The sequence below is a fragment of the Chelonia mydas genome, chromosome 7 (assembly GCF_015237465.2).
Source record: "Chelonia mydas isolate rCheMyd1 chromosome 7, rCheMyd1.pri.v2, whole genome shotgun sequence".
NCBI lineage: Eukaryota > Metazoa > Chordata > Testudines > Cheloniidae > Chelonia > Chelonia mydas.
Window position 1 is genome coordinate 57,917,376 of NC_057853.1, and position 24,427 is coordinate 57,941,802.

Sequence of the window (24,427 nt, forward strand, 5' to 3'; positions counted from 1 at the left end):
TTTTGTTGCTGTCTTGGCACAGAGATTCTTCTACACTCTGAAGTGGTAGGAAAAGTACTGTGTGTTTCTTTTGGCTGCTATTCCTATGAAATCAGATTGATTTGGGTACTGGTGGCACTTCAGTCTCTCTCCTGTTCTCTGCCTGTGGCACCCAGTGTAGTCTTCTGAGGACTGAAATGCTTTTGTCGGAGTAGGATCTTTGGGCTCAGCACAGGAGTAGCTGAGTGAAATGTAATGGCCTGTGGTATAGAGGGGTCCAACTAGTTGATCTCATGGTCCATTCAGGCCTCAAACTCTGTGAAACTATCAATCAGAAGCAAAGCAACTTGGTTAGGTGCTCCCCTGTAAAAGGCAGCCCCGGCTTGAAATGTGCTTATGGTCAGACAAGATTACCTGTATAAATTATCCCTCTTTTCCCCGACATGTCTGTTCTGTGTGTATCTTTGAGTCATGAGGGCCTTCCTTACTGACACAAACATATTAGTTCTCAAGAGCCAGCATAAGATAGCTAGTGATTCTTCTGTCTAATGCACCACAGAGAAAGAATCTAAGTTCCCATTTCAGGGCCTCTGTCTCTTAATGGGGATGATGTGAGAGGCATTTCACAGCTGGGCTTTCAGATCTCCAGGTAGTTTGCAAGACTGGCAGCTGGAAAACTACTCTTTTCACTTACAGTAAATCTGACATAGGTCCCACTGAGAGAGAATAAGTATAAAACAGTCTGGGTCCAGATCTCAGCATAACCAGGATTTTGGGCAGGTTCAAGCTTCTCACTAAGTGCCCAGTCATTTCACTTTTCAAGTAACATCTGCACTTTAAACACAAACATAACACTTACAGCCACAAAGTCGCAGCTTAGAACAATGCCTCTAAGTAGAGCTGGTCAAAAAGTTGGAAAAAATGTGGAACTAGTCTGAACAAAATGTTTATTTGCCAAAATTTTTTTGATTTGCTGAAATTAAAAAAAAAAATTTTTGGGTTGAACCAAAAACAAACCTTTCAACTTTTTTTCCAAACTGCCAATGAACCCAAAAGCCATTATTTACCCAGCCCTATTTCTAAGCACAGCTGATTAAAAAGAAAAATTATTTTGTGAGAATTTGTTAATTTAACTAGTTTTGGTTTTTTTTTTCAAATTTCAGTGAGATTCAATTTTTTTTTTTCAAAAATTGAAAACCCTAACCAGTTCTAGAGCCAGTCAATGAAAAATTGCCAGCATTTTTCAAGGTTTCTTTTCTACCACTACTTGTATTTTTGACAAACATAGTCCTTCAAAAGTCAGAACATTTTGACTCTGCTAATGCAATTGCTCCTGGAAAGACTCAAAGTTTATTCCGCTTAGAAGGGCATTATTGCTGGGGTTCACCTTCTCATGCATTAGAGATTCACATGTACCAGAGGCAGGATACAGAACTCAATAGACCAAATGTGTCGTCATGATATGGCAAATCCTCAGAGGTGCAGATCACCGACCTGCTCACTGAAGTCAGTGGGCCTTATCCAAGCACAGGTTAAAGTCAATAGCAACAGATGAAGGAACTCCTTAATAGCAAGTTTAGTGAATATTTTAAAGCCCCCTCCTAGAAGATATAATAAGTAGCATTATATCTGCAAGGAAATAGGCTAAATGACTGAAGTCCCTTCCACCTTTATATTTCTATGATTCAACACACTCTGATCTATGAGAGGCCACAATTCTACTTTGGTATAGAATATTTTGTATAAGTTTTTGTTTTATGTGAATTACAAAAGTATTAGCTTATGTCTTGAAAAATCACTTCTTCCTCACACTTGCTGATACTAAATAGCCTTCAGGACAGAGTGATCCTTTGGTGGTGGCAGTAGTATTAACATTGGTGATGTCTCCTATTTTTAAGAGTATGGAGTAGAAGTCTGAGGTAATAACTGGGAAAACAAAAGGGGAGATAGCCACTGCCACCAAGTGAGTGGTGGGGCTAGATCCTGAGGGGAGAGACTGGTCTGCTTTCTCTGGACAAGCAGGCACTACAGCCCTGTCTACACAATTTACAGACTTAGGGCAAGTCTGTTTCTCCTCCCCCCTCCCACCCCCCCCCCCCCGGCCCCGACACACCCTCTGCACACATCTCTTCAAACAAAGGGTTTTTTTAACCTAGATGTTAACTAGCGCTGGTCACGTTTTTAGTTAAAATGGAGTGGGGGGGAAGGGGGGCAGTTTAAGTCTAAATATTTTGCAAGAAGTCTGATTCAACAAAATTCAGGGGGGTTTTGATGGAAAAAATGAAAACATTCATTTTGTTCTGAAAACCAAAGTGAAGCAAATTTCAGTGCCAAGCAAAATTAAAATGGCTTTTCTTTTTGATATGATTTTTTTAATCAAAATTATTCCCTGAAAAATGTCAGTATAAATTGTTCAAAATTTTGGCAGAAAATACATTGGATTCTTTTCCCCCACCTTTGAAGCTGGAGGACTGTATTTTTAACTTCAAGGAAAGCTGGTTATTTTTTTTGTCTCCTCCCTCTGCATCATCTGCCACCTTCTCATGTTTTTGTTCTCTTCTACAATCCAATCCCCCCGTGCCAGTGGGCTGACGCTTGTCTGTCACTCACCTCTGGATTTTTTCTTGTTCAGCAGCGACTGGCAGAGAATGACAAGTGTAAAAAGGAGGACGCTGATGATGCCAATGGAGCACACAAACACTGCATATACATACAGATCTGAAAGGCAAGCAGAGAATTACTCAGCCTGGCTCTTGATATGATTAACATTTCAACACAGGAAAAAGGATCACCTCTGTGCAAGTCAGAAATACAGGCCCTGCCTCATAGCATAGGGTAACATTTTCAGAGGTGTCTAAGTCACATAGGCACCTAAATTGAAAGTCTATAGGATTTAGGCACCTACCTGTCTCTTATAATCTTACCCCCAACCTTTAAACTGAGCAAGACAATTAGGCTGGGGGTCTCAAATGTACCCACCGTTGGCCTAAATCTGCTGCCATTGAAGTCAGTGAGAATTTGACCATCACAGATTTTGGCCAACATGGAGCACTTTTGAAAACTCCTGCCTTCTAAAATAGGGCCTCATGCTGCTTCTTGTTCCTGCCTTTCATATAACAATGTACATAGCCCATTTCACTGAAGGACGCTTTACACACACTAATTGCCTTCAACGCCCTGGTGAGGTAGGCCAGTTTTACCTCTGTTTTACAGAGGTAAAACTGAGTCAGAGTGTTCGAGTGACTTGTAGGAAGTGGCAGAGGTGGGAACAGAATCCTGACTGGTCGCCCTCTGCTCTACTCACCAGTCCATACTTCCTCTGCCCAGGACAGTTGTATGTTCTTGTAAACTGTGTTTTAAAGAATGTAACAAAAGCTCCCAAGTGGAACCTTTGTACATTGTCAAATATAGCAGCAACTGAGCAGACACATACAGAATAGCTGTGAACATTTGCAACACCTGTCACTTAATCTGGACTGGCATGCATTGGAAAAAGGTTGGTTGATCCCAGTAACACTATGGTTACTCACCAGTCTGCCTTAAGTACTCTACTTGGTATTATCTGTTTTATAATGGGCACTAGAAATAACCAGCCGATGGATCATCTCACCAAAGGTGTGGTATTATCAGGTACAAGTGCAGTCCAAGAACCCGACATGGGGGGGTGTTGCTGCAATCAGTGTTCTTCTGGAGCGAGAGCAAAGTGCCAAAGACACACTGTGGCAAAGTGATATATGAAGGCTGCAGGCCAGACTTCTAAAAATGTAGGGGTTGAGGTTCACATGCCCTCACATTCACAGAACTAACTGTGTAATGGCATGCCAGGTCCTGAACAAACTGACTGCACTGAACAGGTTTTTGCTGAGGGCTAGAGAGGTTCTTTGCTTAGGGAGATAGGTTGTCATGCAACAGACCAGGCATCATTTGCTTGGGTTGTTACTATAGAGTACCGTTGCATGTCCCGGAAGTGTTAAACTCACGCAGCCAGCCTCCACTGAAGTCACTGGAAGATGAGGAAGCTTGGTATGTCTTAAGAGGTGATCAGCACCAGGCTGGATTGAGTCCTGTTTGCATGGCTGTCTCGCCTACAGGCCAGATACAAATTAGTTCCCTCATGGTCTTAAAAAGAAAACCCAGTCGTATGAGAACTTGGTGAAATGGAGACCTTTCCCTCTCTGGTTTCCCACACTCTGTAACATAAGAATATAACATAAGAACGGCCATAGTGAGTCAGACCAAAAGTCCATCTAGCCCAGTATCCTGTCTTCCAACAGTGGCCAATGCCAGGTGCTCCAGAGGGAATGAACAGAACAGGTAATCATCAAGTGATCTCTCTCCTACCATCCATCTCCACCCTCTGACAAATAGAGGCGAGAGACACCATCCCTGCCTATGCTGGCTAATAGCCATGGATGGACCTAGCCTCCATGAATTTCTCGTTCTTTTTTTGACCCTTGTTATAGTCTTGGCCTTCACAACATCCTCTGGCAAGAAGTTCCACAGGCTGACTGTGCGTTGTGTGAAAAAATACTTTCTTTTGTTTGTTTTTAAATCTGCTGACTATTAATTTCATTTAGTGACCCCTAGTTCTTGTGTTCTGAGAAGGGGTAAAGAACACTTTCTTATTCACTGTCTCTACACCAATCATGATTTTATAGACCTCTATCATATTCCCCCTTAGTTGTCTCTTTTCCAAGCTGAAAAGTCCAGTTTTTTAATCTCTCCTCATATGGCAGCCGTTCCATACCCCTAATCATTTTTGTTGCCCTTTTCTAAACCTTTTCCAATCCCAGTATATCTTTTTTGAGATGGGATGACTATATCCGCATGCAGTATTCAAGATGTGGGCATACCCTGGATTTATAGAGAGGCAATACCATATTTTCTGTCTTTATTATCTATCCCTTTCTTAATGATTCCCATCATTCTGTTTGCTTTTTTGTTGGCCGCTGCACGTTGAGTGGATGTTTTCAGAGAACTATCCACAATGACTCCAAGATCTTTCTTGAGTGGTAACAGCTAATTTAGTTTAGTTTACTTTGCATTTATCACCATTGAATTTCATCTGCCATTTTGTTGCCCAGTCACCCAATTTTGAGAGATCCTTTTGTAGCTCTTCTCAGTCTGCCTGGGATGTAACTATCTTGAGTAGTTTTGTATCCTCTGAAAATTTTGCCACCTCACTGTTTACCCCTTTTTCCAGATCATTTTTGAATATGTTGAATAGGACTGGGCCCAGTACGGACCCTGGGGGACACCACTATTTACCTCTCTCCATTCTGAGAACTGACCGTTTATTCCCGCCTTTTGTTTCCTATCTTTTAACCAGTTACCAATCCATGAGGACCTTCCCTCTTATGCCATGACAGCTTACTTTGCTTAAGAGTGAAGGATCTTGGTGAAGGATCTTCACTTTGGTGAAGGATCTTGTCAAAGCCTTTCAGAAAATCTAAGTAATTCACGGTAAGTACTCTGGGAGCAGCCAGACTTTGTACAGCCCTTAGCACAATGGGGCTCTGACCCCAAACAGGGCTCTTGATTGCTACCACAATATAACTACAGCCAGCGTCTTAATGAGAAACTGCATGTAAACAAATGATACATTTAACGTTATCTTTACCTTCAAAAAATTTCCAGGCCTCATGGTTTTTCTCAAAAGTGGGATCTTCTGAAGCTTTCGATGAAATCACTGTGAAGGACAAATAAACACGGTATACTAACAATGCACGTGGGGTGAAATTCTCTCTCCATTGAAGTCAATGGGACCAGGACTTCACCCATACTGTCCAACAGAATGTTCATCTCTCATGATGAAACAACTGAATTATAAAATGGCAAAATGTCTTTTGGCAAGACTTGATCCTTTTTGGTACCAAATATCTGCCACTCTCGTAGAAATGGCAGGGAGCTCTCCAGACTGAGTCCTGGGCTTACACGAGGAAGACACGCAATGATGCAACAGAATGAGCTGGCAGCCTGCAGCTCTGTCCCACCTTGGACTATGACAGGAGATAAATAGACTGATTCGTGATAGCAATATGTTTGACTGATCTGGTGCTGTGGCAGAGTGAACTGTCATGGGGGAGGGGAAAAAAATCTGAGCAGTTGACTCCAGTTATCTAGTCCTCTTGAAGGCTGCTGTGAGTGGGAGTGGTCTGGGGACTATATAAACCAGACCCAGCTCATTCCAGAGGGGAGGAGAAGAGTAACACCTAAGAAGACACTGGTATGTTGGAGGAAAGCCAAGGGGCAAGCAAGCACCAGAAATGGACAGGAGAGGCAATTACCTTGTGAGTGTGGGCACAGGGTGAGTAAAATGAGGACTTGCCTGAGACATAAGAGAATTTATGGGGAAATAGGACTAAAGATTTTGGTGTAGATGATGATAAATCAAATACTGATATGCCCCTTTTATAACTACTTCTACCTTCTCTCTGTTTCCTTTTTTCTTCCCCCTTCATCCCCCTTTTTTCTGTGGGGATCAGGTCATGCTGGCCCTCCAGGCAATTGCACGGTAGGGTGACCAGATAGCAAGTGTGAAAAATCAGGGCGAGGGTTAATAGGTGCCTGTATAAGACAAAGCCCCAAATATTGGTACTATCCCTATAAAATTGGGACATCTGGTCACCGTATTGCACAGTGACTGGTGACTTTCAAGTATGGATCTCAGAGTGCATGAAAATACAATTTGCCCAAGTTGTGCCCCAGCTCTGTGGGGTAGGCGGAGTATGGCAGAAAGCCCTCTCGCAGAGGCTGTATACAAATGTTTCTATTCTGATGCCTTGCTTTGGTCAGAACTCTCCAAAAGTTCTGTCTTAGGGGCGGTACTTTTCCAAACCTCATCTCTGTCCCAAAGTGAACTATTCAGGAAAAGTTTGTAGGCCAACAAGGAGAAGAGAAAAACATAATTAATTTCCCACTTACATCTCCAGCAACAAAAATCTCTTTTTAAAAAAAAAACAGGTCTCGTGCTAAAATGCCAGGAGTAAAATAGCCTCCCCGAGGAGACGTGCTTTGAAGAGTTCCTGAGAAAACTGACTTGGGTTGACCAAGTTAGGAGCCTATTATACACTATCATGTTGAAAAATGTGACAATTGTTCTAGCCACATTCAAAGCTAAAGGAGTCACTGCAGGCTTAGCCTCGCTCCACAGCTGACTCCATAGTCCCCTGAACAGCTAGGACTCTCCCAAATATTTCAGGGACACGCCAGTCCTGGTGAATGGGACACTCCTACAGTTCCTACAAAAACATTGTGCCAGGGTAGCTGCCACCTCAGCACGCGCGCACACACAGCCTGGGGTGGCTTTACAGCACTCTGCCTCAGTTTCCCTCTCTCACAAGGCTCCTCACTAACCCACCCAGTCCATATCCTTTTAAAATAGAACTCTTCTGGGGCGGGGGGATCCATCCTATTCAGTCTATACACACAATACCCCACAGACCCAGCTGGCCATTGGTTGCAGAGTTCAAACAGTTTCCTGACCTTGAGTCAGGAGTCCCCAGCCTGCCTTTCCAGTATTGGGTTATCGTTCACACTGTCCCTTTACTGCCTGCAGCTGCTTCCTCAGCCAGCTACAGCCTCCCAGGAGTCTGTCATGTCTGGCACTCTATGCTGGAGTGTTAGCAGCGCCTCAGGCCTCTCCTTTACAAGAAACCTGATTTGGTCACCTGACCTTCATTCTTCCCACCCGAGGAGGTGAGTTAAGCCTGTTGCAGGTGGACTGAGGCCCATCTCCCTTAATGAACCAGCCACCCAGTGACAAGCACCCATGCAGTCCATCGCAATGAACTCTGGGCTGAGTGTTAGAAGCCCCCTGTGGTTTATTTCAATTACAGGTTTCCGTTTTCTCCATGTGCAAACCGTTCCATACCGCTACCAACGGAGCCAGGCCAACCTCTCTGCTCTGCAGAAATGGTAACTGAAGCACAGCGAAACATTGTGACTTGCCAGGCAGCGTGTAGCAGAGCTGGGGAGAGGTCCTTATCGACCAGACCTCAGTGGCTCTGAAATACCGGTTCAGATCTGTTTACTTTGGTCTAGAGCGCCTCAGATGGTGTAAATGGCCAGAGCATCAATGAGTTCAGTGGAGCTACTCCAGCTGAGGAGCTGGCCTTCCCGTCTGTACAATAGTACAGCTCACGCTTACACAAGTGAGTGCTACTACCAGGTCAATTTTAAAGATGGGAGAACTGTGACACAGGATGACTGAAGAACTTCAGACTTGCCTGAGGGGCAAGAAGCTGATTTGAAAATAATGAGAGAAGACACCTACAGCTCTTCACACAGGACTACATTCTCCATTGTACAGAGAGGTGAACTGCAGCCATGAGGGGCTAAGAGACATGTTCAAAGGCACAGAATACATCTGCCACACAGGCGGGACTAGAACTCCCAGGCTGTGACTGGCAGCACCTCACCATGCTCCCCAAACAGATGTGTAGTCATGCCACAACTCTGGCTAACCTCATGTGAGAGATTATCCCAGCTGAGCCTACTCACTGATTGCCAGTAAACAAAATCCAACAAAACTGCAATTTGGTGATAGAATATCATTTTCCAGCTAGGTGGCTCCCAGACCTAGCTCTCCAGAGAATGGCTTTCTAATGGCTTGCCACTTAATGCTCTGTTCATCAGCCAACAGCCAAACTGCTTGAAGAAAGAGACTATATTTGAAAGAGTACTTTGCGAGTATGTCAGCATGACCCAGCGGGCAGGGAACTGGCATAGGGGTAAGAATCATAGAATATCAGGGTTGGAAGGGACCTCAGGAAGTCATCTAGTTCAACCCCCTGCTCAAAGCAGGACCAATCCCCAATTTCCCCCCCACCCCCAGTGACCCCTTCAAGGATTGAATTCATAACCCTGGGTTTAACAGGCCAATGCTCAAACCATGGTTCTCGGGCTAGCTCTGCAATGTGACCTTGGGCAAGTTATGTCACCTCTCTTTGCCTATTTCTTCTTTCATGCTTTATTTTTCCTGTTTAGATTGTAGGCTCTTTGGAACAAGGACTGTGTACTATGTCCATGCCTTGCCCAATGGGCCCTGATCTCAGCTCAGGCCTCTCGGTGCTACCATAGCAACTATCATTGTGGCAGATTTGGAGCTACCTGTAATAATTTATGAATCTTGTATCTTGACTGGGTTATTGTGTTTATTGCATGCATATATTGAGTTAATTCACAAGCAGGTTTGGCAGAAAACACACCCAGAAGCACACTGATGCTGAAACAATTTTTATAGTGCGGGTGCTGAGAGCCATTGAACCAAACTATCAACCCTGTACATGATGGAAACTACTTCAAGCCAGGGGGGTGTGGCAGCACCCCCAGCACCTATGCCAGAAGGAGCTGAGCCTGTGTGTATCCTGATACACACTTCAGGGACCAGTCAGAAGTCATTCACTTTGATGCTCTGGCTCCAACCCTCTGCAGAGCTCGCCAAACTGGTTTTATATTAGTAAGGGAGAGAGAGAGCCCAGGAAGAGAGCTCAAAGACTCTTTCTAGAAAAAATCCTTCAAGGCTGAGCTAAGGTGAACCTAGACCCCAGAGATTGGGGTGTGTGGAGTAAGGTAGGCTCACCTAGGACTCTATGTATGTGAGCCATGTGTGGACCTTGTATTGTTTTCGTAACCTCTTCTCTCAGGTTCTGCTTTGTTCCTAGTGTTAAGATTAAACAATACTTTGATAAAACTGCCAGGAGGTGGAGATTCTTTCCAAGAAGACAATATCATAGGAAGGCTCAAACCTGGCTTTCTTGTGAGGAAATTATGTCTTAACTATGGCACTTTCAAGGAATGGCATCAAACCCACCTGTGTGCTAATGACTCAGGCCCAGTCTTCCCCTCTGCTACTGTGTGTAAAGGGGAAGCAGTATCTTGATGTGGATATTATGCTGTATAAGAAATGACTGGAGCGTATTTTAATGTCACTATCTAAACCAATGGTATACCCTGATTTGGAAAATAGTTTGCAACACTAAGTGGAATTGGATGGAGAGAGTGGGTCATATGCTGAAGAGAGGCACAACCTACCCTGAGATATGGCGTTACTACAATTATTTGCAATCTGTTAGCAACCATAGGCTGTCGACACATAAAGATACAGTCCTTGCCCCAATGAGTTGACAAGCCAGGGGTGGAATATTCAAAAGTGCCTAAATCACTTGGGGTTTGGGCTCACTTAAAAATCCCCCTCCCCCCAAAAGGATAAATAGCATCTGACATCTAAACGTTACATCTATTTTAAAATGAAATAAATATCAACTATCCTTGACTGTTCCTTAGCCTAACCAATTATTCGTAGGGTGGCTTCTTGTATGCACCACAGAAATGTATCTTGAGGAGAGGCTGAAAAGGAGAGGACAGTGGCATCTCACAGGTGGTCAGAGCTGGGGGTACAGGTGGGATGTGGCAGAGTACCACCAATACTTTAATTCCCTGTCATTGCTTTTAACGGTACTTGTAAATATGGAGAGCAGGATTTGACCTTCTGGCTAGACTTCAAGATTTGCCCTTCTTCTTTCCTGGAAGAATTAAACTTATCTGAACCTCAGACTTCAGCTGTTAACAGCAACTTGACAGCTGTCACTTAGGACTTTTCAGAGGTTTGTATAGTGCAGGTATCATGAGTCTGTGAGGCTATTAGAGATACAGAGCAGCAGTCTGCAAGGGTGCCTGCCCATATTTTATAGTGTCCTTTGTTCTGCTGCCAATTACCTGGAACATGTTCTCATTCCCTATCCATGTGTTCCACATGAATCCATGTGTGCCTGTTTTGTAGGCATTCAGGAAATTCCATTGTTCAATATGTGAAATACACAGATGAACACCTCTTTAATGGCCAGGCTATATTTAAGTGGCTTATGTGAACTGTGCGGAGAAATGTTGCATAAGCAGAAAGGGCCTGACAATCTGACCTGGTTGAATAAGGAACAAAAATGACCATGTATTTCACTTGCTGTTAGCCTTACAGTCCTGCAGATCTTGTTCTCCATTATTTGGATGCATTCCTCATAATACTTTGCAGATCCCTGAAGTTTTCCAAATTCATGCCAGAGATGCTATGGCCAATTTTAAGCCATGCTTCACTTGTAAATGACTGTATGATTACGCTGCTCTGAACAGGGCTGGAGGGTTTGCGGGAGGAGATCATTTAGCATGCACCCCAAATGTAACTGACCCTTCCCAATTCTATTTATTTGCCTTTTTTGCATCCCCACGCCCATTCCTTCCACCCCACCTACCCTACCAGTTTGTCCTCTTCTCCTACGGCCATGCTCATCCCCACTTTCACAAAGCCCCATACTCATGGAACGGGCATGTGACACATGACAATTTCCTGCCATGTCTTTAGGAGCTCTTACTGTATTGTGTTTAGGTATCATCATGAGTCAGGGACTGTCTATAATTCCAGGTGAGGAAGGTGACCTCAGCCCTCTAGGAACTAAGAACAGTGAGGGGTGATTAGACAAATTCTCTTATGTTGTAGCACCTCGAGGTACCACCTCCTGGAGAAGCTCGCATACACCAGTTTAAATTGGATAAATCAGAGACCAGTAGATCAAGAAAGGTCTTTTGGTTAAACCGCCCCAGTTTAAACTGACTCAGAATCTTCCTTCTGATCCAGCAAGCAGAGAGGCCCATCTGTCCAAGGGGAGCCCCAATCCTTAGGGAAGGGCTGGAAGGACTGGCACCTGCCAGCACCTGAGGCTGGGGTTGGGGTGTTGGATATAGGTTCTGTATTGTTTTCTCTGTCATGCTTTCACCTTAAGAATAAATGTGCTTGCTTAGAAAGAACTGTGTGGTAACAGTTATAACTGTGGGCACTTACATAGTTAACCATCTCCGGAGAGAAGCCAAGCAGGCCTACTTAAGCAGTCTGGCTTGCTAGGAATATCACTGTGTAAGAAAGGGAACTAGGCAGTCTGGAAAAACCCCGATCAGAAGGGAGAGAGAGACATGGGTCTCTGACTAAAATAGGTGATGATGAGGGATTGGGAGCCTATTGTGGCCTTGCTGGACCATAAAGGGGGAACACAGGCGCAGTTTCCCTGAACTGTGATAGCACATACATCCCTGAACTGATCTGCTAAAGCACTTATCTCTCCTTCCCATCCCGCCTCACGACCCACCAGCAGAGACGCCCACAACGAATTACCCCAGCTGGGCTAGCTGAAATGGACAGGAAGAAGCAAGTAATAGAAAATGTTTATTATGGGCTGGGATCAGCTCTGCACTCAGTCAGCCCCTGATGCTGCACCTGCTCTCCAGCTGCCCTCTGGGCAGGGGATGCCTTGGCAGAGGAGTGGGCTAAGACTCAGACCGCAGCTGCTAGGGGGTTTCCAGTAGCCCAGTGCCCTCAGCAATAGCCTGGTGGGGGCTGCTCGCTACAGATGACAACTGAGCCAGCATCTTCCCAACAGCGCCCAGAACAAAGGCCAGGTTTTACTGGCCCCATAGCTCCTCGCAACCTCCCTGGGCTGGGCTGTGACTAACCTGGCATCATTGGGAAGAACCAGGGACGGGCAGCGAGCCTGCAGCATTGGATACATTGTCCAGGCTCTTTGCAAGGGAAGGGGCTAGAAAGTGATTCTGCTGAGCATGAGCTCCCAGTGCCATGCTGGGGCCAAAAAGGCTAATGTGATCCTGGGATGCATAAATAGGGGAATCTTGAGTAGAAGCAGAAAGGTTATTTTATCTCTGTATTTGGCACTGGTGTGACCACTGCTGGGATACTGGTGCTGATAACTTGGAGAGGGCTCAGAGAAGAGCCACGAGAATGATTAAAGGCTTAGAAACCCTGCCTAATAGTGATAAATAGACTCAAGAAGCTCAATCTTAACAAAGAAAAGGTTAAGGGGTGATTTGATGATAGTCTAGAAGTACCTACACAGGGAACAAATATTTGATAATGAGCTTTTCCATCTAGCAGCGAAAGGTATGACACAATCCAATAGCTGGAAGTTGAAGCTAGACAAATTCAGGCTGGAAATGAGGTGTGAATTTTTGACAGTGAGGATAATTAAGCATGGGCACAACTTACCAAGAGTCGTGATGGATTCTCCATCACTGACCATTTTTAAATCAAAACTGGATATTTTTCTAAAAGATCTGCTCTAAGACTTTTTGGGGGAAGCTCTCTGGCCTGTGCTATACAGGAGGTCACACTAGATGTTCATAAGTCTTTTCTGGCCTTGCAATCTATGAAATGGAAGCTGAGATTCTCCTTTACATCCCTTGTCCCTCAAGTATGTGGAAGAGTTGCCACCTTTCTCATTGCTGGCAACCGGATCCCCAGGCCCCACCCTCTGCTCCGCCTCTTCCCCCAAGGCCCCGCCCAATTACTTGTTCCTCTCTCTGCATTGCTCGCTGAATCACCTCCACCTCCCTTCTTCTCCCCCAGCTGGGTTCCCTCTGCTCCAGGACTGGGACAGGAGCTGCTGCAGCCTGACAAGGAGCTTGCCTGCAGGTAGGAGGTGGCCCCTGTTGAGCAGGGGCTGATGTGAAAACCAGGCACCTGGCATCCCAAAATGGCCCCTGGACACAGAAGCCAAAAGCCAGCCTGTCTGGGTAAAACCCAAACGGGTGGCAACCCTAGGGGCGGGGGAGCTGGCCATGGGCTTTGCCAGGCTAAGTAGTCTGCTGAGAGAGCAGGACATCAGTAACGGAGCTTCCTGCACAGGATTTACAGAGGCCTCCAATCTCCGCGGGTGGCCCCTTTCACCAGCCCGGAGTTTAATTAACACACACGCAAGGAGCAAAACTCTTTGTTCAGTTTTTTAAAAAAATCCCTAGTAGACGCAGTTTGGCCAAGCAGGCGTGGAGGCCTCTCTCCAGCTTGCTGCTGAGTGCTGGTTGCTTGGCAATGCGCCCCTCCCGGCACGGAATTCAGAGCAAGGCTTTTGCCAACACTCCCCTTCCTTTCCCAGACCCCTACACAGCAGTGAGCCCCGGCTCTCCCCCTTTCCCTGTATGGACGGCAACTCTCATTGAGCCTGTGCTCACTCTGACTTATTAAAGGGACTGTCAAGTGCCGGTAGCCGAGTCCCCCGCAATCTGTTTATTTTAATATACACATTCTCCGGCTCTGCTGGAAACCTCGGGCTGGCGCATGAGAAGTGGAGAAGGAAACAAGCAGGGATTTTGGGGCAGCTCTCTGGGTGACACCACGCTGTGGCTGGATTGGAGAGGAAGAGGCAGAGCCTGGGAGCTGGAGGAAGCACGGGGTTGGATAGGGCATGAGGGTAGCCAGAGCTGATGGTTTTGGGGCAGTTGGTAGAGCAGGGTGGCTGGGTCGAGGGGGTGGCATGGGAGGGCCAGTGGGAACTGTGTGAATCTGAGGGGGAGCAGCAGGAAGTGGGGAATGGGACCTCACGCAGAAAGGAACAAGGGGAACGAGAGGTTGGGAGTCATTGTCCTTGAGGACTTCAGTGCTTGGGGATTGGAGATGTTGGGGCAGCTGATGCCAGGGGCCAAGGGGAAGTCAGGGCTAGTTCCCATATTCACCCAGCATTCCTACGAGATGTGCACAGCCCAGGAGCCCACCTCAATCCTGCCCAAAGCCTTGATGTCCTGCACAGCTCCAGTGCCCCACATGCCCTGCTTACACATCCCTATAGCCTTAATGACTAGACACAGCCCTAGTGCCCATGGCCCAGCACAGCCCTGGAGCCACCAGTTCTTCACATCTACTGCCCACAGCCTGCTTCCTAGTTGCCCATTGTTGGGAGACTGAGGCAGCTGCCCACCTCTCCTCCTCACTTTCTTTTTAGCAGTGGCTGGCTCTTGCATGAGGGCTGGGAGGAGCAGTGGGAAGGGAGGAGGAGAGTTGGCATGGCACCACCGTGGCTGGCCAAAAGCCTCAGTAGGAACCCTGACTGGTGCTGGGCTGGACATGTGACAGCTCAGCAGGGCTAAGGTTATGAGACATGCAGTCAAGTTGCATTGCACACAGTTGAGTCATTAAAAAGACTGTGACTGGCCACAGTCACCTGACATCGTCAGAGCTACAAAGACTAATACCCTGAGTTGGTAGATCACCATGTTCCAGAGATGCTCAGATCCAGCAATTTGCTTCAGCCCGGTGCAAAAAAAAGTGGGGGTCACTTTTGAAACTTGGCCCCAGGATTAGGTTTGGAACATCTGGGGGTGCTAACTCTTATGACTTTGATTGCAATTCTTGCAATATTTGGTGTGTTTTTCCCTCAAAACCCCAGCTCCTTGGGGCTTGTGATTGTGGGATAATCTCAGCTTTCTTTTTTGCTGTGAGAATTTCTAGCCCTCCAGAGAAAAGCTGGAAAATGTGACTCAAAATCCAGCAGGCACATAAAGAACCTAAAATGCATTTTTTTTTAAAAAAAAAAATTGTGATTGTTTTAAAATCTCATGATTTCTGGGTCCGGATTCATGATTTATGTTGCATTCCTCTTACAGATTTTGAATCTTAAGATTCCACTTGCTCTGTAGTGGGTGAGTGTCCTTTTTTTGTGCATGAACATCATGTTTCCCAATAAAATTCCCCCTTCAGGACAGGTGGATTTTTAAGGTCATGATTACCAATCATTTTGTAATGGCTACCATTAGGGGTTGTCACAGGGATTTGAACTCCAGACCCTAGAATCAAGATCCTCAATCACTCAGCTAAAGGATTGACTCCAGTCAGTAGCTGTTGTATGACTTCTGTCCTCTGCCCCAGTCACTGGAGGGGGCTGTGTAGCACAGCCTAAACAGTGGATTACAATCGGTTTTCCTGGCTGTGAAAACTCAGTTATTTTCACAAGTCACCATTTAACACCTGTGCTGCCCTCCTTTGGCTTCTCACACATTCACTGTGAGCTTTTTATTTTAATACGAGCGTCGGTGGGCACGACCCAATGCTCATTGACATTGGTGGGAGTCTGTCCATGGACTTCACAGGGTGTTGGATCAGGCCCATGTCAGGTTCTATAGGAAATCCAATTGCAGTTGGAAGGTCAAAACTCCACTGTTGATATGCTGATGTGTGGAGCCCTGCTTTGAGGACACACACACCACTTGGATAAACTAAGACAAACACCCTTGGTCAAAACTCAAACTAAACATGAGCTTTCTCTGTGGTCTGGGGAAGTGTGAGAATCCTCTCTTCCTTTCTCTTCCCAGCGCCCTGGTACCTTACCTATTTGCATTCTCTGTGCTTCCTTTCACATTTTGACCAGGACCTGAAGCAGACATGCCAAAATAGTAGAGATATTTTGACACCACTGAGAGGGAAATGCAAATCTAGCATTGAACTGCTTCAAAAACTGGGGGAATTAAGATCTGGGGTAGTTAGCTAGGGGCCAGAGGAAAAGAACAGATCCAGATTTGGATCTGTACATTCCCCCAAATAAGTGAGGGTTGCTTGGATCTGAGATTTCAGATCAGGTCACTCTTCTCACATTATGGCTGGCTGGCTGCATACAGGAAGCATACAAAATCTTGCGAAATCTTGCCAAATTTTGCAGACCCAAGAGGATCAGATGTTTTAGATTATGACTTTTAAAAAAATTCACATTCATACAATTTGGTACTGAGCCAAACTGAACTTCAACTCTAGATCTTTGGAAAAGCTTCCACAGCTACTAATAACTTCAGCTAATTACTTTACTTTAATCCTCTGATTTTAATCAAGGCACATATAAACATTAGTGGGCAAAATGCAGCTGCTATTTATTTCTGATCATATATTTTTCATATTCTGTCTTTTATCTGTGAGATAGCAAAGCAAAAACTTGTGGTGTCTATGAGCTATCAATAGAGATCGTCTGTTGCACTGTTTGTCTCCCTCTGTGTGTTAGTACAAAGATGCTATAGGAAGCTTAATTAGAACTATGAAGCTAGCACCATGGGAAACATGGTTTAGGTTTCTCTGGCATAAGATATTAACGAAATGAGACCTTTGGGCCTGATTCTGATCTCCCAGCAGTTGTAAATCAGGAGGAACTCTGCTGAAGTCAGTGGAGCTCCATCAGTCTAAAACTAGTATAAGTAAGAGGAGAATCAGGTTCATGCCCTCCCTCACCCCAGAAACACATACTAGTTAATCAGGAATACATTTTCCTAAATATTTACTGCTGCTTCTTAATTTAAAAAAACCCACCCAACAAATCAAGTGCCAACGGGGCTGGAGGAAATTTCATGAGGTGAACCCCAGAGTTTTCATCCAACAGGTTTTTCTGTGCTGGGTTGGTGATTCCCCCATAGGTCGTGCAGACATTCACACCCTTCAGTTCCAGTAACTTAGGGCCTGATTCCCACTGACTTCAGTAGTCTTTGGATCAGGCCCCAATGAACTTAGTCAACACTTCCTTTTACCACACACCCACATCTATGAGGAGACCATCTATCAGACGCAGAGGAGCGTTTCCCAGCCAGCATTGACACTGCAATGTTGAGCATAGCTGCCTTCTGACATGAGCCCAATCTATGAAATCCAGATCCAGAACACAACCCTCTCTCAAAGTCTGGGTATGTTTGTATCAGGGGCTTTGATATGGCCCACTATTAAGGGGGGGCAGCTGTAAGTGTGGGATCTGGATTTGGAAGGCCCACCTCAGGTCATATTTACGCTGGACTTCAACCCAACCTTTCTATGCAATTCTGGAACATTCCAATCAGTGCTTTTCCACTTTCAGGCCAAGACTATAGCTGAACATCCAGAAACTGCATTAGAGAGACTGCTCCTGAGCTACTTCCAGCTGGGACTAGAAATGAAAGCAATCTCATGAGGAACATCTATTCTCTGGAGGTTTCTACAGGCAGAATGGAGAACTGGGACAGAGGAAAGCCAGATTCTATTCCCAGCGCAGACACTGACTCATTGTATGACCTTTACTCTTTCTGTGCCTCAGTTTCCCCATGTTTAAAATGGGGATAATATTGTTCAGTCCCTTTTTCAAGTTCTCTGAGACTTATGCTTGAATGAGTGCAAAGTATTGTTAACTATCATCATTTTGGCTGAACAGCTACGGTAATGATCTAGAAATCTACGGCGGTGGATTTCCGGCCTTTAATTTTTCAGTTGTGAGGTATAATTATTATTTATGAAGCTAAGTATTATATGATTTATTTCTAAATGATTTTGGGGGAAAAAACCCCTAAATTCAAGCATCTTCTGGACAGGGCCGGCTCTAGGCACCAGCAAAACAAGCAGATGCTTGGGGCTGCACATTTCTAGGGGCGGCACTCCGGATTTGGGGAAGGGGTTGGGAAAGGGCGGAGCTGGTGCGGAGCCGGGGGCGGGGGCACACAAAAAAGCGGGGCCAGCCAAAAAATTTTTTGCTTGGGGCGGCAAAAATCCTAGAGCTGGCCCTGCTTCTGGATTAATTTGACATGGGAAGAAAACCAACAATTAACGATAATGAGCAAGAAAAAGGTTAGGATCAGATTCAGTAGCATCAGATGCATCCTCACCTTTTACTTCAGTAGCCGCTGTGCCATTTGACCATGCAGTCCACTTATTCCTGTGCTTGCCAATTTCCTGGACTTTGCATATATAATGGCCTTGATCCGTTGGCCGGAGATTCAGAATTAGGAATTTGTACGTTGCTCTGTGTCTCTCTTTGAGAAGGCGAAGTCTTTGCTTGTGGAAGCGGTGGGTGTAATTTCCATAGTACTGGACAATCCCAAATTTAGTCATTTTGATCATCAGATACTCCTGTGTGGGTGAGAGGGCAAAAACCCATCGGACAGCAAGTAAGTTGTTTGTCCGTCTCTTCTGTGAAACGTGACAATAAAGAGTAGCATTGTCTCCCTCGGCGTATCGCACTGTCGGTCCTGGCGAGACTGTCACATTCAGAGCCTCGCAAATATCTGCAAAGGAGAGAATGGATCATGAGACTCTTCCGTGCATGGCAGCACAAAAGCACCTGAATCAGCGAACAGTTAGATTGGCAGGTAACTCTGAGGCAGATAAATTGAGGTCTATGCAGGTGAGTTTATAAAGACTTTCTGATGAGCTTTTAAACCCTGAAATCTTGGGTGCTCTCCATGGATATTAAAGATCCCATGACCATTCATTTCAAGACATTTGCCCTAGTGTTCTTGCCTAAACTTTTCCCATGTAGGAATTGCCAGACTGGGATCAGACTAGTGCTATATCTAATTTGCTATTGTGCCTCCAGCAGTGGCCAGTACCAACTGCATCAGAGATAGGTGGAAGAAATCCCATAATAAATAGTTATGGCATATCTACACATACAGGCAATTGCTTCCTGACCTTGTCAGATAGATAGTGCGTGACTTATACCTTGGAGCACGAAAGATTATATTCCTATTTCTTCCTTTCTAATATAACTATAGATGTTCTCATTATCTATGATCTACTTTTGAAGTCTACAAAACTCTTGACCTCAACCTTGTCTTGTGGCAATGAGTTCCACAGATTGTCTCCAATGTGTTATCGAATAGTGTGCTGCCCTCTACCCTAGTTGTAGCTGTATTTCAGCAGCAGACAAATGGTCCTTGCAGTCCCCTCTGCAAAGTACTTTAGTGTCCTTCAGGATGAAATGCACTTTGAAAATGTAAAGTATTATTCTGGCCTCTCTGCCTCGTTTGTACAAACAATAACGGCATATACGCAACCAAAGGCAGAATGGCTCTCTCCCTTCCAGTTACTTTTTCAGCACATCAGCAAGGAACAGGTTAACCAAGAGAGGATGAGCGTTTGGTAGAGGATTTTGTTTGACATCAACTCCTGAAACACAAACATATACTTATCTTCAGAATAGCAAGTCAAGTATTTCCATCTACTGTTGCAGGAGTATTGGAAGTAGAGGTGCTAGTTCTAAGCTGTGAAACTGAGTGTTGTGCTGTGGTTATATATTTTATTTTAGTAGGCTATGACTTCAAATAAAGCATTACATATCACAGATACTTAAATGTAGACCCTTTATTCAAAAAGTAGGGTGGCTTAGTGAATCAAGCACTGAATTAGGACTCAGGTGATGTGCATTCTGTTGGTGGTTCCGGCTGCTGGCTGACCTTGGGCAAAGCATGTCCCCTTTCTGCCTCAGTTTCCCCATCTGTAAAATGGGGGTATTGATACTGACCACCTTTGTAAAGTGCTTTGAGATCTACAGCTGAGAAAAGCTAGGTTCTACTATTACAGTAACGGCTCCAAACACTACAGTAAAACCCTGGATTCCTGTACTGTTCTGGGCCTTTTTATAGACCATTCTCCTTTTTTGTGTTTGGTTGGTTGTTTTAGAAAATAAGGGCCATTTAAAAAAAGAAAATGAGAGGAAAATAAAAATATCATCCTTATTATCCCATAATACTGAATGGTTCTTATTTGAATTGATGCGTAAGATGTAGTATGACCCAGCTAGGCATAGCCTGGATCAGCTATCTTAATTGAGGGATCATGATAACTGTCCAGAAGCACAGAAAATTATAAATCCCAAGGAGAGAGGTTATTTTGGATTGTGCCGGGGTATGAGTAGAACTAGCAGCTTGCAATAAAGAAAAGGAAATTTAGGCTGACTAGCAGGAAAAGCCTGCCTGCAGTGTGGTGACGATGGTTTATTACTTATTTGTCTAACACTAGCAGGGCACTAACTAGGTGCTTTACCGTGAGATATGGAAATAGGCTTGCTATCTCAGAAAGCTTACACCCTCAATGAGATCTTTAAGGTTGTGGATAACACTGATCAAAAATGAGAAATTTAGTTTCATTAAAAATATCAGGGCTTTTTCTACATTTTCATGACCTATTTATCAAACGTTATTAAATATTTGAATTTTTTGGTTGACCAAAACCATGTTTTTTCGTCAGTTGAATGCACTATAAAACGTTATTGGAAATTATTCAAATGTCCTGACATTTTTCCGGACAAACCATTTTTTGTTGATGTCCTTTTTTGATATGTAAACTTTTTGTTCAAAAAATGCTGACCAGCTCTAATTGTGGCCTAGTTTCCCAGAGTAAGAGACTGTTGTTTGAGTAATTTAAAACTAGACAGCACACAATGCCAAAAAATACACAACAGAGTACATAAAAGAGGAGTTCAGATACTGCCGGTGGCAGAGACCAGCATAAGCAATTCAAACTGCTTCTCCAATTTCTCTGATCACTTCTACCTGATTATTGGCCCCAGTATAAAAGTTTTCTTTTCTTTTTTTATGTCCATGAGTCCAAGTTTTTGGCTTTTTGATAGGTTTTGGGGTTGTTCCAAAGAAATGATCAAATTCAGCTCTCCTCTCCCAAGCAAGAAAGCCCATAGACTCTAGAGCACCAGTTGCATGGGTAAGGCATGTAGGATTTGGTCCAAACACTCAACGGCAGACTCTTTTTCCTTAAACTTCCTGCTGTTGCTATCACCAGAGCTGCTCCGCAGGGGTAGCAATAGGGAGAGCTTTATGTATTTGAAGCCACTAGCATTTTAATCACCGTGTCAGCTAATCCTGCTGCAAGCAGAGTTAGGTAATGCTGTATTTAAAACAAGCAAACATAGTGATTGATGGAGCCAGTGGGGCACCAGTGGAGCCAGCATGATAGTTGTAACAGTAGGAGATTTGGGGAAACTGAGGATATTGTAGACACATACAGTAATGAAAGCTCTGATCCAAAGCACATTGAAGACAGTGGAAGGCCTCCCACTGACTTCGGTGGGTTTGGCTCAGCCCCCAAGCGAAGGATACTCCTGTAACAGGTTCCTTTCCAATAGAGGAGAATCCTCCATCAATTAGAGAGCAGCAGACCTTCGCGCGCACACAGCGCTGAGTGCGCAGACTTTACACAATTGCTGCTTCAAATGGGGAGCAATTCGGGAAGGCAGGGAATGAAAACTATGTGGCATGGATGACGCTGCAGCACAGACAGAGCTCACCACAAGAGTTTACTCTTGCTGTTCCACTGCCTGAGAAGGGAACTTATAGTACATGGAAGAAGTAAAACAAACAAAAGAGTCAAATATTCAGGACTCATTTCATACATTCATAGATTCCAAGGCCAGAAGGGACCACTGTGATCATCTAGTCTGACCTCCTGTATAACACAGGCCAGAGAACTGCTCCACAATAACTCCTAGAGCAGAGCTTTTAGAAACACATCCAATCTTGATTTAATAAACGTCAGTGATGGAGAATCTACCACGACCTTCGGTAAGTTGTTCCAAATGTTAGTTACTCACTGTTAAAAATGTACGCTTTATTTCCAGTCTGCGTTGTCTGAATTGCAACGTTCCTAATTGTCAAGGACCTTTGTCTGGTCTAGCTTTATTTACAACTGGCTGCTGTAATTGTCAATGCTTTAGTCTCATTTGTCTCCTTCGGCTATCCTAAACGCCTTTTTCCCTGGCTCGCTGGGAGGCAGCCTGGGATAGTGGATTAGTTGCAAGACTGTCTACACTAGGGACATCTTGCAAAGATTTCCCCCTGCTGCTAAGGCCAGGTCTGCACTTACAAGCTTACAGCAGCACAGGTGTACCGACGTAGTTGTGCCACTGTAAAAGTGTTTGTGTAGCTGCGTTATGCCGATGGGAGAGAGCTCTCCCGCTGACGTAACGCTGTGCACACGAGTGCTTGGGCCAGCACATGTATGTCACTTGGGGGAGTTTTTTTCACACCTCTGAGCAACAATAATAAAATATTTAATAAAAATAATTAGCATGTGGCAAGAAAGATCACAACAAGCAACCAGATGTTTTCAGTTGGACTGAGATTTTTTTAATTTTCAACAGTTAGGAGGCCCCTCTCTCAAAGAAAACTTCTCAGCCTAGCTCCAGAATTTGGCCTGAACCTCCATTCCTCCTTCAAAACTTTGACAGGCACATGCAGATCCAGAACTCAAAGCCAGACAAACAAAAATCCCTCCTTGCAATATCCCCAAACTCTGAAGTTCAGGTTTGGAGTGGTGTGCTCATCAGAATACTAATTCTTGTTAATCAGCAGTGCCCAGGTGAACCCCATATCTGGGAAGCATAGAAGTCACCGGTAAAAATTACAAAAGTGCCTAAATCCCATTTTCAAAAAGGACTTTGAGTCTCATTGAAAGTCTATGGACTTTCTCATTGGACTTAGGCTGCTACATCACTTAGATGCATTTGAAAATTGTCCACCAAATCTCTCACTGCTACAGATTCACCTCTAGTCACACAAGAAATGTTTTCATGGTTTTTTCTTAAATTCAGTGGAAACATGATCTTTTATTAAGCCCTCCCGCCCCCTCTGCAGGAAGCAAGCAAGGCTTATGTTAGTGGAACTGAGTAGAGAAGTCAAAATGACAAGTCTAGTTTCAATTGCCCAAGCTGAGAGAAATGCAAAAAGTTACCAGCAAACCTAATGTAAAGTAAACTAGAGGTTTAAAATTCCTGAAGCTTTAGTACTGTATAAGGTGTTAGTAAAGAGGGTAATTTTGTTGTGTTTTTTTTTTAATATACTGTGAGCTGTATGTTGTTCCTGTCCTGTTAAACAGAAAGTGACAATTGTCACAAACTATACATTCGGGGGAGTGGGGTGGGGAGGGTTTTTAACCCTTTCAGTGTCTTTTCCTTTTCCTCCTGGTTTTGTTCACGAAGTCGAGGCATTGTCTGGAGTTTGGGGCCGAGTGTCTGCACCAGCTTCCAGGGTCTGAACTGCTCGGAGCCGAAGCGGCCCGGACCCGAGAGAGAGCCTGAAGAAATGATTGCGAAAGCGCAGGGACCCCGCTCGGATTACAAGCGGGTCCCGGGGCAGGAGTCGGATCAGCGGGCTCGGGCTGGGGCTGGGCTCGGGGGATCGAACCAAAACCGTGCCAAGCAACGGGCCGAAGTCAGCCCGGCCCCGGGGTGCGCGTCTGGGGGCGGCGCGGCCCCCCTTTCCTGGGCCGTCCGTGGGGTGGGCTCGGGGCAAAGCGCAAGGGGGCTGTAACTTCTCCTTGAACAGGCGCCCCGCACAACCCCCCCAGTTATTTAACCTGAGACGCAGGTTTCCCCAGAGCCAGCGCGGGGGACAGGGGTCCGCTGCCGGGGGGAGGCAGGTTTTTTTTTGGGGGGGGGGAGGGCAGAGATTCCGCCCCGCTCCCCACCGCTCCTTACCTGGGGTGGGCGCTTGGGCCACCAGCGCGGCCAGGGCCAGGGCCAGGAGGCGCATCGCCCACAGCGCACAGGGACCCTTCTGTTTCCTCTCCTAGCCTGAATCTCGCCTCTCCTCCCCCTTCCTCTCTCCTCCCTCCTTCTCCCCTTCCCCTCCATCTCCTCCCCTCCGCCTTCCCGACTCTTCCCCTTCCCCCTCGTCCCGGATCCCAGCCTCTTTCCTCTTGCTCTCCTCGCCCCCGCCCTCCCAGCGACTCCCGCTAGCCGGGGGAGAGCGGTGGAGTTTCTTCAGTCCCCCTGGGGAGGTCTGTGGGATCCCTCCCCCAGGACCTGCTCCGTGTGGGGGGTGGGGGAAGAGGGCGGAGATCTCCAGCTGTGGCTGTGGGACCCATCCCAGGAGGGTAACTGGGGATCTG

At 45.4% G+C, this 24,427-nt stretch overlaps 1 protein-coding gene across 1 annotated transcript in view; it reads right to left on the minus strand.

Annotated features, from left to right (window-relative positions):
• Nucleotides 1–24,147, minus strand: part of VSTM4 (V-set and transmembrane domain containing 4) — a 54,423-nt gene extending 30,276 nt beyond the window's left edge. Inside the window, exons 1-4 of the mRNA XM_007069562.4 lie at nt 24,015–24,147; nt 18,412–18,810; nt 5,600–5,668; nt 2,590–2,697 (exon numbers count right to left, since the gene is read on the minus strand). Coding sequence (XP_007069624.1) covers nt 2,590–2,697; nt 5,600–5,668; nt 18,412–18,810; nt 24,015–24,069 — 631 coding nt within the window. The 5' untranslated portion in view covers nt 24,070–24,147. The remainder of the gene's footprint in view (nt 1–2,589; nt 2,698–5,599; nt 5,669–18,411; nt 18,811–24,014) is intronic.
• Between the last annotated feature and the right edge of the window lie 280 nt (nt 24,148–24,427).